Raw genomic sequence first — 14,744 nt, 5'->3', positions numbered from 1 at the left:
ACTTGGGGGTGACAATAGCTCATGTTACTCTGTGAGTGTTTCGCCCTCTGGTTTCCTTAAAACATCAACATTAATTCTTCTGCACATCAGCTGCTGCCTGAGTTCTCCTTAAACAGCTTCTAGGAAACTTCACTAACAAGTGGAAGCTGTAGTTTTTACTGCTTACTAGTACTTCAGTCATTACATTTGTCGTACACGTAGTACTGTCCAATTACCATCTGTGGAATCATTACTACGGTGTTAGAGTGAAATGCCATGAAATACGTTATTATGAATTGATGTTGCTGGCTACCGTAAACATTGTTCACCATGCTCTGTTCTTATTCTGAGACTTCTGACCAAATGTTTTTATGATTTGTTTATCTTCACTTCTCGACTCCACCCTAATTGGACACGACGGGTCAAGTTGGGTTGCACATGGAAATCAAAGTCCATGTCTGGTGAGAGAGAATAAAGTGGCCTGAGTCAAACTGTACTCTACTCATTATTAGTACTTTAGTCATTAAATTTGTCATACACATAGTACTGTCCAATTGCTGTCTGTGGAAGCATTACTACGGTGTTAGTATGGATATTTATGTGTGGTACCACCGTGGCAGTCAATTGCAACAAGTGTCTTTGTTAGTCTAGTGAATTTTAAACATGTTTTCATATGGGGACTGTTGGGTCTTGGTGGCATCATTAATGCTGGACAAGTGGGGAAGAAATCGTGGAAGTGGGGAAGTATTATTCATTGGGTGTGGAGTATACAGCAACTATGGTTTACACAGAAGATCATAAACTGTGACAGAAGTCCAAATTGCAATCTGCGTCACACTGTTGGACTGACTTAGTTGATTAATAACAGACCCTCCCTGGTAATAAAGAACAGTTTATCTGTGTTTATTCACTGTATCAGCTAAACAGAGGGGGGCAGTGCCACAGTGTGGTTCATTAGATTATAGAGTCGTAAATGCATCACTATAGCAGCAGCAGTGATCGCTCACTCACACGCAGAATGTGTGTTTCCCTCCTCATCTTCAATGACTTCACCATCAAGTCCAAAATTCAGTTGTGTTAAAACTGCTGTCAGGAAAATTATAAAAAAATAAAATAAAAAAAACAGGATGACACTGCAGAGCACAAACCTCCACCAACAGCCTCTTTATGAAACCACATTCAAATTCACTCATCCAGAATTTTATTTCATCTTAGTTAAGAGTACTTCCTGCACCACTGAGAAATCAACTAAAATGTCCTCAAACAAACTTCCTCACAATTTTAAAGAGAGCAACAAAAAATTGTCCCCGATCTGGATCTGCAACAAAATGTAATGGGATCTTCTTTGACCCATACCACATTATTTCAGCAAGTTTCCTCGTAATCCATTTGGTAGTTTTTGCGCAATCTTGCAAACAGACAGGGTGAAGACAACCTCCTCTTAATAAGAAGGAAACAACCCGAGTCATTATTTTCCCAGTGGATGTCATGTACGTATTTATTTACCAAGACACAAAGACAGCGCTCTACTTCTCTGTATGGTGGTGAAGCAGAGAACAAATGCACTTTACATTTTAACCAGAGTGACAGATACAGGTGAGTGTATTTTACAGAAGATACACAGAGGTTGTTGTTAAATCTTCATTTGCTTTAACTGAAGTTTAATCACAAAGACACATTTACTACTACAGTTGTCTTTGATAACTAACCACTTACTGGTTTAAAGATACATTTAAAGCCCATGCCTCATGTTGTCAATGTAAAACAAAATAAATTAAAAGCATCAGCTGGGAGGTTTTCAAAAAGAAAAATTTGACAAGCCTAAAAATGATGGCAATGAAAAGGAATTCCCAAAAATGTTCAGAGGTAGCAGCTAATCTGTACACCTACATGGCACAGTTCAATTAGAGTCAGAATGAGGAGACAACTAAAGACGTACACTGACTTAAAGCAAAGGTGGAGCCCAGGTCCGTTTTAAAATGTGCAGCTGGAATGAAAGCCAGTCCTTTGTATTTTCATTTAAGTGAAGCTGAAATTCACAGTTGATACTTAGGAGGTCTATAAAGTACTGGTGCTGCACAAATTTGATCATTAAAAACCAAACAAACAAACAAAGCACATCAGCCAACATAGAATTAATTTCGATCTTAAGGCCACTAAACGTTTTCAGCAGCAAATCACATTCATACGGTGGCTGAGACGTCTCACACAACCGTGTTAACAGACAACACAAATGCAAAGGTGACAACACAACAGATGAGAGCGACAACAGAGTTACTTTCTGTTGTCAAGTGAGCAGTTGTTTGTGAAAACTCTTGGTGTTATGATTTAGCTGCTTGGAATGGAGCGTATGTACTGTACAAAAGTAACTCTGCACTTTTCATTGTCAAAATCCATTGTCGCTCCCTTCCATTGTGATTCTCTTTCTGTTGTGATGTGGTTTTTGCATTCATGTTTTCTGTTAATATGCTTGTGTGAGACGTCTCGGTCACCATACATTCAAGTCATTCCCATGTTTTGTGTTAAAAAACAATGAGTTGATAAATAATGAAGCTTTGGCACACCTCTGCTACCTTGTTAGAACATGCTAAATGCATGAAGCCCTCATTTTAAAAATGATCATCTCCTGTGGGCTGGTCTTCATGACTTCGACATGAATAACCTGAAGTCGTTCCCTTCCCACGACTAACACCCCAGACACATCCAAAAGAAAACAGGTCCTGTATAAAACACTATAAATACACACAGGTGCTATAAAAAAGTCATGGATGACACACGGCAGGAGGTATTTTGTTCCTAAGCAAACTCTCTTCTTCCTTTTCCTTGAATCTGATGTAGTCAAAAGGCACGTTCACACATACACTGACGTGAAGCGAATATTGTGGGGCAAAGTTCATCTAAGTTGATCTCTGCTGTAACATTTGCATATGTGGGAGCGGGCCCTTACTCCTCTACGCCCACCACAAGTTATATTAAAACCACCGCAGCCAAACGTAAGTAGTGATATAGTTTGCAAACACAGACATGGGTGTCTTTTCTACCTAGGAAATCAATAATATTGAACTAAAAACAGTTAAAAATCAGTTTTCACACAATTGACATTGTGCAACAGTTATATCACATCAACGCTGACCTCATTAGGTCAATAAATCATCAGCAAAATAAAAGTCATTGCAGCTTATTTCACAGTCAGACCTGAGCCCAAACACAATTTGAAATCCATACTGAGTTACGTACAAAGAGAAACGTTTGACCATTAGTGACTTTTTCTAAGACTTGGACTGATTTTATTTTAAATATCTCTTTGTTTCAAACCACTTATTTCATACGTAAATTAGATCGATGCCAAGCTTTGAAAATGAATATTGGTGGTTTATAAGTTGGTGTTATTTGTGGCTTAAAACTTGACTTGCACTGGGCTGGTTGTTTACATTGAGACAGAAACTCAGCAGGAACTTCAAATTAAATCTGACTCTGATCTGATCTGTGACAGCCCTGCCCTCACAATAACACTGCTTCTAAACTACATGTCAAGAATATGAATCAACAAAAAGAAAAAGTGCAATCCCAAACTTCTGTTTAAGTGTGTGTGTGCACCAGGGCGCATCCCTGTATTTATGGTGCGTTGTCATCGGGCCTCTTGAGCACTGCGCTGTATTTCATCGGTGCGCTGTCGGTTTGGAGCTGCACCTCCACCAGAGTGAAGAGTGAAATGATCTGTAAAGGAAACAGCAAATGATGAACATCTGACAGTCAAAGGAGTTGCGTTTTTGTCTGTTTTTTGTTTGTTAGTTAAGAGGATAATGCAGATTACAATGAAATTTAGTGGAAGGGTGCGATATGGGTCAGGAAGGAGCCCATTCCATTTTGAGGTGGATCCTAGATCAGGAGGCAGATCTAGGATTTTTTTTCCATTTTCTTTAACACTGAGAGATAAGGCGTTCAGGGAACAATTAGGTTTATCAGAGAATAATGAATGAATCTTGATGAAAAATCCAAATAAACATCTGGATCCAGTGAATTTAATTGGTTTCATGAGAGGACTGTTGGGACTTCGTGACGGTCTGTGGTCCTGTTACTTTCATATATTATCAAACCATGCTTAGGTATTATTGTAAAAAGAACATTGTCATCATTCAGTAAAGACGTACATCAAATAACATAACAATATAAGAGCAGGTCAGACTGTAACAGAATCATTTTCAGTGGCTGTGGTTCTCACCTGCTCCACTGGAGATTTCTCTAAGTCATCTGGTGTCCAGACCAGGGTCAGCTCAGATTTCTTTCCCACCTTATGATGGTGAAATGAGGCCAGGCCCGCAACAGACTGAAGGTGAAAGCAAAAGGTTTCAGATGAAATTGTCACTGGACCTACTGCTGTGGTGCTGACTTGTTGGACGCTCACACTGGACCACCTACTACCTTTTTGAATAAGTCAAAGTTAACCTCCATCCGCACATTTAAGTTATTATGTTAAAAACTGAAAAAGTTTTCTTTAAATTGAGTGTATCTGAAAAAGTAAAAGTACTAGTATGCACATATTTGCTGAATACATTTAAAAGCCGATCCCTGTAATTGCAGTATTGCAGCTGACCTTGCAGTAGATGCGTTTCTGTACTCCGTAGCGAAGAACCAGAACATCAAACGACTGATCCAACACCCCCATCACCATGGCCTCAGAGTCCAGGGGGCCACACTCCTGTGGAGAATAAACCGATCTTGGAATAAACTATATTACGTTTAGGTCATCTCGCTGAATTGCTCAACACATTTTTATTTAAGGAGGAGACAAGATAAATTACAACTCTATGATCACAGCCCAAAATATAACACATTTTCTCAGACTTTGTGATTTTTATTTTTTTTTAAATCTTAAAGGAAGTCAACAAATGATGTACTTGATGTAAATTTATTTGGTTAAAATCAGGACACTGCTGACACATCCGAAGTGTTTTTGTTGGTCCCACGTGCTGGCATTGTGTTGTTATTTTGTTACCCACCTTTACAAAAACTCCGAAGAAGAGCTCCGAGCTGAGCTCCTGGACTCTCTTAGACACCGTCTTCTTGTCATTACAGTGTGATGCCTGTTTTCCCACTTCCTCTGTTGACAGCCCTAAGTGAGGCCCACACTCTGTATGACAACGTGGAGAGGACAGACATGAACAAAATAAGTATGAGCCAAACAAAATAAATAATTCATACATGCATGCAGGAAGTGCAAAAACAACAGCAAAGGCAACAGGAGAAACATTGCATTGACTCAGAATCAGTTCTGTGTCTGCTTTGTTCTTTTCTACATTAACAACCAGAAATGTCCTGCAATACAATTGAATCATTGTCTGTGACAAATGAGGCATTCTGTTATCTGCTTAAGTGTGTGTGTCTGGTAGAGGGCAGTTTGTAATGAAGGTACACACTCAGGGAAGAAGCCAGCAGCCGGTGCACAATGATGTCAGCGTAGCGCCTGATGGGTGAGGTGAAGTGTGTGTAGAAAGGAACGTTGAGGGCGTAGTGCTTAAAAAGCGGCTCGTCCTTCACTACGCCTGTGCAGAAGTACAACGCCATCTGGGAAACAGCAACAACATAGATTAAATATATACACAGATCCTATATATATATATATATATATACATATATATACACACACACACACAGATCCTACAGATTAACAGTGTGTAATCTGGGAGATAAATAATATTGGTTCATTAAATAGTACAGAAGTTTATATTTTATGACCACAACTATTTCAAAACTTCACATCACATTTGACCCATTAATTTATTCTTCAGTAATATGGACAATGCTTTCCAGCGGTAGCTACTGAGCTCTCACCTGCATGGGTCTGGAGCACATGTGGGTGAGGACTTCTTTTCTGGCACTGGAGTACCCATCATTACCAAGACTAGTATTGAGGCTCTTCTGCATATTGGGGGATGGGAAACAATAAAAACAATTTTCAGTTTTAATTTAACATCCTTTCCTTTAGGGCTGTTTTGAAATGGTTGGTACACAGGAGCTTTGTCTTTAGCTCAGTATGAGCAGCTTTCGTATAGCTAAGAGTTAAGACAGCCAAGCTAATTCACATATGAACACAGAAATAATTTAATACATGTAGGATTACAGAAATTAAAATTAAATGTAGGAATGTATTAATTAATGAATCAATGTAGAAATAAATAGGCAAATAAGCAAATGTAGAAAAACAGCTTTTTTCATCACATAATTATTTTGCATTTGCATTTTTGTGTGATGATGCAACACAGATGAGAAACATCAACATTTTGAATGGAATAACTTTCTTAAATCTAAGCAGAGAGAAAACAATGAATGTACCTTGTAGTATTTGGATTCAAAATAAAGACAAAGATTAGGTTACATCTGCATTAGGGGCACCTACATTCAATGTTCCTGCAGTCGACAGGTCAAGGTCGATGCCCAACTGCTCACACAGCTCCTGAAGCTCATCTACCATCTTGGCTTTTGGTGGAGGGTGGCGCCTGAGCAGGGCCAGCTCCGGAAATTTGCGGTAGATGTGGTGGGCGGTGGCGATGTTTGCCAGCAGCATGAACTCTTCCACCAACCTAGAGAAAAGAGTTAAAGAGCAACAGAGGAGGAAAATAAGAAATGGAAAGAAAGGAGGTTTGATCAAAAGAATGCATTTGAACAAAAGTCTGCCTTGTCAAATATTTGGGACAGAAACAGAAGGGACACAGACACAGAGGCATCTGAGGAGGGTTTGTTACTCACTTGTTGCTGTCTCTGTATTGATAAACATAGCAGCCCTGAGGCATCATGGTTTCTTTATCCAGGGTGAAAGAAAGTTTCATCTAGAATAAAGAACACAATGCACATACACAAGAAAATGTTATGAAACTGACAAACTGAGAAATCTGTTTTTTTTTCTCTTCATGCTAACGTCAATGTCAATTTATCTTTGATAATTGTTCTTATTTAGGAATAAAGTAAAAAATAACATGAGGAATATCGAAACATCAGCAGAGTCCTATTTCTGACCAATGAAAGAGATCGTAAAGATTACAAAACATAAGATGAATTACAAAGACAGTATGAAATCCTCATCCGCTGTTTCTTCAGAAATTAACAAAGACGTCAAAAAACACCCCACAATGCTAAAGAAGTTGAAAAGAAATTTGAATCTGCCTCCTGATCTGTTTTAGGTCCCCAGTTACTTCAATTGTTTCGATTTGGCTGCAACATTTTTTACTGCTGAAACTCCAAAAGTGTTTTGTGGACTCAAAAACTTCACCCATCCCTCCATCGGCAAAGTGGTGAGTAGATAATGAGTGCATTTTCATTTTTCAGTAAGAGTTAGGAAGCATGATGGTCTCTTTCTGACATCTCTGTCATGGACCAGTGTGTAATACATGGTTTAGAAAAGGCAGCACAGAAAAGTCAAATAGCAGCACGTGGGACTGACCTGGTCTAGCCTGAGCGCTCCACCTGAGAAACGTTGAGCTCGGAGGTTCTTGGCAATAGTGTGCAGGTTGAGCACAGCCTGGTGGATCTCATCGATGGGGTGCACAGGGTCCACAGGTGGCAGCTCCTCAGCGGAGAACATTTTCTCTGGGGCCATGATCATGCTCTGAGCATGGTCATAACTCAATTTCACACAGGAGCGGATCACTGAGCGGCCAAACCACTCACTCAGGATCTGGAGAGTGGGCAAGTGAAGTGGAACCAAAGAGGTGAAATAAATCAATCAGCAATCACACCCTTCACACCTCTATATCAATTATAAACAGCTCAGTCAATTTTGAATGATCATACCTTCCCCTCGGGTGTGATCTTCCAAATAACGGAGAAAGTGAGTCTGTCGGTGAGAGGGTTGAGACTGCACAGCTCCTCACAGAGCAGCCGAGGTAACATGGGGATCACCTGATAAAACATGTGAAACAATGAGTGAATAAACAAAGATATAACAGTTTCACTGCAACAGAGAAATTGTTATAATTAAAGTGTTGCAGCAGATGTCCTCACCTTTTGAACAAGGTACACACTAGTTGCTCTTCGGCTGGCAATTGCATCCAGAGCATTGTCCTCCTCCACAAAATAGCTCACGTCAGCAATGTGAACTCCCACTTCAAAGTTTCCTGTGTTAAAAAGATCCAGTGTAAACATAACATAAACAAAACTCCTAAAATAACACAATCCTTCATCAACCATCTTTAATCAGAACACATCATCATCATGAGTGTCAGACAGCAGTTTACCATCTGGGAGTTGTTTACAGGAAAGAGCATCGTCCAAATCTCTGGCAGTGGCAGGGTCGATTGTGAAGATACACTCGTTCCTGTACGTAATGGAAAAAACAGTGTTCTGAGAATCATGTCGTATGGATACATGGTCTAAATTAAGATTTGATACACTTGTTTGTTCTCATTGGATGAAAAAGCTTGAAATTACCAGTAGTCTCATTATAATGTGCACAGTAAATAATGTTAACAGTTAGCACAGTCGATCATGCATCCGTCTATCCAATGCATTTAAAGTTAGTGAAAAGAGTACATAAACTTGTCACAGTGGTACCTCAGGTCTTTCCTCTTCCTCATCTCCTCAGGTGGGATGGTCCAGGGCAGGTTCTTAGGCAGGCAGCCCAACACCTCATCGGAGAACTCAGAAAAATCCACATCATATTCCGTCAGGATGCCCTCTGTCTCTGGTTCGATTTCTCCAGCTTGACCCAGAGTCTTAGCTAGTTTTCTGAAGGAGAAAATATTTAGAGACACTCAAGAGTGGTTGCCCGGTCGGAGTTATACCATTTACTGCACCGTGCGTCTATACACACCCTTCTGCGAAGTTGCTGTCAGGTGACCAGTTGGTGATGCGACAGATGAACAGCGTGTTAATGTAGTCACCCGAGCGGGAACTAAAGTCAGCAGGGCAGTCAACCAGGGGAACATTAATGCGAGGCACCCGGTGGTCCATGGGGGCAAACATGACAAAGGGTTTGTCTGGTAGGAACTTGAGGAAGCCTGTCGCTGCTCTGGAGTGTTTCTTCTCAACGATGTAGACCACCTGGCAGACAGACACAAAGGGGCGAAAGGAATACAGTGAGGACTCCATTTCCATCACAGTAGCATCTATGCTGTTGGATATTGTTTAGTAACTTGTGTTTCTTTTCTAAATCTAAGTTCACTGTGCACAAGAAACATAAGGAAAAGGTGCCACTGAAGAACAAGAGAAATAACAAGCAGAAGCTTTGTAATACAAGAATGCAAACTGTAAATCCTGAGTTTTTTCACAGTAAAAGCATCCCAAATTTTATTGTGAAGTATGAACATTAGAGTGAGGCTATAACAAATGAGCCAGGCTGGGTACAGACAAAATTTTTATTTTTTACACTGCACGTCGGTAATTAGGGAAAATAAGCAATAACCATGCGTGTCACGGACAGTTTAACACAAACTCAGTCCACCTTACATTAATGGTATCGAGCAAAAATCAGGATGCCTGTCAGGCTTAGGCTGGGTTCGTTTTCTCATTGTGCATTCTGTACCAAGCTGGATGCTTAGTTTCTAGTGGAAGCGCAAGTGTTCATAATAGCACGAAGCAGTCAAAGTTCACCAATGTTGAACTTTGACCGCAGTGCGTGAAGAACTGTTCTTGCTTGGCACGTGCCAGATAAGTAGAAACTCACCTTAGCAGTCTTTTGGAGTATTTCCCCATTGGGCCGAGGGGTGGACGGATCTTTCAGAAGTCCAGCGAAGAGGAAAAAAACAATACAGATTATTGAACTATAATAATTAAAGATCTTCTGTGACTGACAAGCTCTTCAGATTAGTAAACAATCATTGAAACACTGTTCACGATTTGCAACGGCTGCTACATTGACTACTTCTTCACAGTACCTGTGTCAGTGAGGGTGATATTCTGAACCTTGCTGAAGAGTTCATCCTGGTCCCTACAGTGATCGCCCACAGTAGCATCAGGCCTGCAGGTGTGCTCTTTCTTCTTCTGAGGTGTTTTCACCACATGTTCTTTCTGTGTCTCTGACTCACTGGCACCATCACAGTCAGTATCTGACCTCACAACCTGGACAGACACAAAGTTTGAAATACAAAACTTCCAACTATAAGTACACTGTATTAAAAGAGAGGTACTTTACCTTCCACTGCTCTCGAGGTAGGACTTGTATCACCACAATGTCTCCATTCAACGCTCTGTTGCGAGCTACAATCCCATCCAGAAATATATCCCGCATGTCATCCTGCAAACACGAGAGAGATCATTCATTGTAAAATTGTAACTTTTCTAAAGACTGATGTCAGGGTAGTGGTTAATACAATGAAACCACATGCAAAGTCCCACTTTCTCATTTACTAGGGGATAGCAACCACAGGTTATACAAAACTAAACAGGTTACTGAGGCATGGAAAATTCTTTGTTAAATTCATAAGCAGTGCAAAATACTTTGAGTAAAATAATTCAGCTTAATCAAACTTACAGGAGATGGGATGAAAGCTTCCTGGTACTTCTTAGGGTTGATTCTTAGTTGTCCCTGCAGAGAAAATAGGCAGAAGTTGACTATTAACGTGAAGAAAGTGTCCTTGAAGCTGAATTATCAGAGATGGTAAAACAGACGTCTGCCACAGGCTCTGGAGGCTCCACGTCTGTTGTATGTCAACTAGTTTCGTGCTTATTTACTTGACATTGACATCAAGTGAAATGACAAAGGACTCAGGGTGGGTCTGCATCAGTCCAGTCAAGTTTCAAGACTTTACAAGTTTTGTGCTTGAATGTTACATATTGATCAATTAATATTTTTCCTTAAAAAAAATTACAGTACAGCTAACATGGAGCCCAATGTATTCCACCATACACAGTATACACACTCTAGGAGGAAAAGGGAGTTTAACGGGACAAAAATACAAAATAATCTTAATACAATCAATTTGCACATGAAATCATCAATAAAAATCAAATACATTATTAAATTTGCATGTCTGTATTATTTAACCCCAGGTGTACTTGTGTAAATTGACTATGGTGTAGAAAGAGTCACTCTGTACTTGAATAAGCTCTCCTCTCTTCAGGCCGTGGGAAACTTCCTCTGCTGTCATGTAAGAGTCAAACACTTGCTTCTTGGATCCTTTGCCTCCTTTGTTCTTGCTTTTGTCTGCCGGAGTATAGGTAGTTGAAGCTAAAAAGAAAATTGATAAAACCCATCACAATGAAATTTCTCTACACCTGCTGAGGAGTAATGTGTCAAACACCAATTTACCTTGGGATTGCTGCGATTTCTTGTCTTTACCATGAGGAGACTTGGGCCTTGACATGTAAGTATAAGCTCCAGACACTTCTGGGCTCTTCTCTTCTTCTGGGTGCTGGGGCAGATTCTTTTTCTTCGGCTTCTTCATCTTCTCTTGCTCCTGTCCACTTGTGCCAGCTTTCTTTGGGGACTGAGGACGTCCATCGAAATTGGGCTCTTTAAAGGCAACAAAGTCCTTATTTTTCTTTTGCTGCTTCTTGGACTCATTATGTGTGAAGGAGCTGAACTCCTCTCCAGATTCAATGTCTCCGTCTTGGCTGGTGGTGGTGTCTCTCCTCGGCCCACGTCGCTGCCTGTCAGTGACATCTTGCTTCCTTTCACAGTCCTGCGGCGCAGTATGACCACTCAGCCTCTCCATGTGCAAAGACAGTGAACTTTCCTCTTCTTTACTTTTCAAAGATGAGGGGGAGAAGTCACTTGAATCCGAGAAATCATTAAACATTTGGTCCCTTTTGTGCTGTGGTATGTTCAGCCTGTCACTCTGGGCTTTGACCAGGGTGCTTGGCAAATGTCCTTCCCTTTGAAATGACAAGTCCTTTGAATATTGTTCCAGATACGAATTGAACTTGCTGCTGCGGTGCTGGCTCAGAAGTCTGGCATAAGCATCTTTCTGAGGAGGGGTGCTTGTCTGATCCTGTTTGCGCTTCGGCTCTCGATTCATGTGAGCATTCTTAGATTGCCGAGGAGGATCCATGTGACAATCCCTAAAGAAAAAGCACAGAATAAACAGATTTAGATGAGAAGGGGTTAAACACCAGGGAGCACGGACTGGACTGGTTTACTGAAATCGAGCAAAGTCAGATCATGGGGAATGAAATATGAGGGTGGTGATAGCGCACAGTGTAACAAGCCCAACTCAAGCTCTTTCTTTGGCTTTTTATTTCTTTGCCATTGTTCATCTTTTTGTATAATGTATTTATTAAACTTCATTATTATACCAAAGTTTTTTTTTTAATTCCAGTTCATTGAATGTGTTGTTTGTTATTCTCATGTGTTCAGGGTGATGGAAACTATTCCTCTTTGACCTCTGTATAGTGTTAAAATCTGAAAAACCTCAAAACAATATTAATTTAAAAAAAACGAGTGTTGCATGAGTCAATAAATGTAACGGTCATTCTAAGTAGCTTTAGTTCAGGATCATTAATATATACACATCAGTCAACTGTAAACAGAAGGTGGAGATGATTATGTAAACTTGATTTGGTGAATGAAAACAGCTGACATGTTGTCAGTGGTCCACTGATTTAAACTCACACGGTCATCGCATCAACATGTAGCATAGTTACTGTTAGCTTAGCACGCTTGACCGTTAAATGAGAGGAGAGCTGGGTCCTCTCATCGTCCTCGGTTGTTCAGTATTTCGCAGTTGAACCTAGCTAACAGCTAGCCGCTCGCTAACGTTACATGGCAGATGTTAGCCGAGCCTGACTAGCATCAGCTAGCAACTTGGAACGCGGAGGTTTAGTTTAACGTTAAACAACAACGTGAACGTCAGACAACGACGAACGAGTGAAAACCACACAGGTGAGCTCACAGAGTTTCACACATTACCTGTTCCACTGGGTGCTAACGTGTCAGCTTCCTGTTCCACTGGGTGTTTAACTGTTAGCTTCGATCAGAGCACACGGCTAACGGCTAATTTCGCTTCCCCCGTTGACATGAGAGGTTTCATTCAGGCTGCATTTAGGTGCACTCGGAAATGTCGCAATCAGCCGACAGCACGGAAACGTCCCGTCTACATTTACTGTCAAATCACCAAAATAAAATGTGGAGCTTCATACTTTTATAGTTCCAGTGATTCAATTGTAGTTTTCACTGGAGTTTTTTTTGAAGTAGTAGTAGAACAAATGCGTGTTTCAGTGGAGGATCCATTGACAAGTGAGACAGATTGAGAGTGAGAATTAGAAACCCAGTAACAAGACCAGTGGTCCATTGTTCCAGGGTTCACCGTGAATGCAACAGAACTATTGAAATAACTTGGTTTTAACCGCAGGAGGGCAGCAACGACCAAACGATTATAATCGTAATAATAAATATATATAAATAGTGTGTGTGTGCATGTGTGTGTGCATGTCTGTGTGCATGTGTGTGTGTCTTTGTGTGTCTTTGTGTGTCTGTGTGTGTAGGGCCGGTAAGGTGTTTCTGAGGACCTGGTGAGGATTAAGATGTGAATTGTGGAGAGGTTAAAGTTAAAGTTAGACTTGAATTTATCATCATTAATGTTAGAAGTGTGTGTGTGTCCGATCTGTGTGTGTTTATGTACTTAAATCTTTGTGAGGACCATTTTAAGCGTAGACCCTCCAGAGTGAGGAATAGTGAGAACATTCTGACCGGTCCTCACTTTTTCAAATGGCCGTTTGAGGGTTAAGATTTGATTGTAGGATTAGGGTTAGGTTAGGTTAAGGGTAAGGGATAGGTGAAGTAAAAACGAGCACTCCAAGGGACGCATGCACTAAGAGGTGTTACGCTATGCAGTAGGTAAAATAAAAAATAAGAATATGAGGAATAAAATAAATTCAAACACAATGACTGTGATGATAAAAATAAAACACTAAGACAGTACTGGAATTATTAAAAATCTGATTAATAGTGTAAAACATATATATAAATGGACTTGATCCCACAGGCACTGGCAGGGTTAGTTAAGTAAAAAAACGCAGTGCTCTAAATATCTAATGAACATGCCGAGTGCCAGTGCCCCTCAGAGTGCTCGTTAGGTATTTAGTTTGGATGGTTAAGTTTAGGGTAAGGGGCCAGGGAGTGTATTATGCCAATGAGTGTCCTCACTAAGAGAGAAGTAAAAACATGCGTGTGTCTGTGTAATTTGATAGAATGAATATAGTTCTTCGTTACCCCTTCATCTCTTCTCTCTGCTGACAAGTTGATTTCATACTCGTCTGTTCACACTTGCATCAGTTGCTTGGTGTGTATGTGTGTGCGCTCATGTGTACAAATACACACATCCCTCACCATAATTCTCCAGGGTTAGTAGGAGTGCTTTTTGATCAGACAGCACTAGCTCTGTGTTTTCGTGAGCTTTCACTTCAGACATCTGAGAGTATGATTCACATGAGGTTGTCGTGTCTCACCTTGAGAAAGGCCTAGAATCATTCACCCGCTTACATGCTCTCACACAAATATCCACACACACTCACAGTTGCATTCAGTAAGGGTTGTGATTGAGTTATTTCGGAGCTTTGCATGATCAAGGAGAGCATGTGTCATGTCAGATGGCTGATCTTAAGCCAAAGACGTCATTTGGAGCCAGAGTATGAGCAGTAGTGATTGGGGGATGGACCTGCAGCGTCAAGGTCCTGCCGCTGGAAGCTGTCGACCAATAACAAGTCAGTCTCAGCTGTCACTCATGACGTTTAACCATGTTTTTATGACATCAAATAACTAATTAAAATTAAACTTACAAAAATGTATTTAACATGTACTTTGACTTTCGGTTTGACCTGTGTGCCATTCAGTC

The 14,744-nt window shown here is 40.5% G+C and overlaps 2 protein-coding genes across 2 annotated transcripts in view; one reads left to right on the top strand and one right to left on the bottom strand.

The window, feature by feature from the left end:
* Nucleotides 1-1,447: 1,447 nt before the first annotated feature.
* Nucleotides 1,448-12,978, bottom strand: dis3l2 (DIS3 like 3'-5' exoribonuclease 2). Its single transcript, XM_020107517.2, has 21 exons — nt 12,821-12,978; nt 11,222-11,973; nt 11,010-11,140; nt 10,445-10,498; nt 10,106-10,207; nt 9,849-10,032; nt 9,638-9,687; nt 8,786-9,015; nt 8,527-8,700; nt 8,211-8,290; nt 7,978-8,090; nt 7,768-7,875; nt 7,418-7,651; nt 6,727-6,806; nt 6,377-6,560; nt 5,812-5,898; nt 5,397-5,544; nt 4,980-5,110; nt 4,574-4,678; nt 4,202-4,306; nt 1,448-3,696 (listed from the first exon to the last, which is right to left on the bottom strand). Exons 2-21 carry the CDS (start codon nt 11,961-11,963, stop codon nt 3,595-3,597), a joined length of 3,144 nt encoding a protein of 1,047 aa, XP_019963076.2. The 5' UTR covers nt 11,964-11,973; nt 12,821-12,978; the 3' UTR covers nt 1,448-3,594.
* Nucleotides 12,333-14,744, top strand: part of gpr158b (G protein-coupled receptor 158b) — a 68,616-nt gene continuing 66,204 nt past the window's right edge. Inside the window, exon 1 of the mRNA XM_020107505.2 lies at nt 12,333-12,793. The gene's annotated coding sequence lies outside the window, so the exon portion shown is untranslated. The remainder of the gene's footprint in view (nt 12,794-14,744) is intronic.

The sequence above is a fragment of the Paralichthys olivaceus genome, chromosome 16 (assembly GCF_024713975.1).
Source record: "Paralichthys olivaceus isolate ysfri-2021 chromosome 16, ASM2471397v2, whole genome shotgun sequence".
NCBI classification, from domain to species: Eukaryota; Metazoa; Chordata; class Actinopteri; order Pleuronectiformes; family Paralichthyidae; genus Paralichthys; species Paralichthys olivaceus.
This window is presented reverse-complemented; position numbering and strand designations above follow the sequence as displayed.

Coding starts and splice junctions, on each gene's coding strand:
- dis3l2 (XM_020107517.2), bottom strand. CDS start 11,963: ATGGATCCTCCTCGGCAATCTAAGAATGCTCACATGAATCGAGAGCCG. Junction 11,141..11,221: donor GAAATCGCAGCAATCCCAAG/GTAAATTGGTGT, acceptor TTTTCTTTTTAG/CTTCAACTACCTATACTCCG. Junction 3,697..4,201: donor AGAAATCTCCAGTGGAGCAG/GTGAGAACCACA, acceptor TTTCCTTTACAG/ATCATTTCACTCTTCACTCT.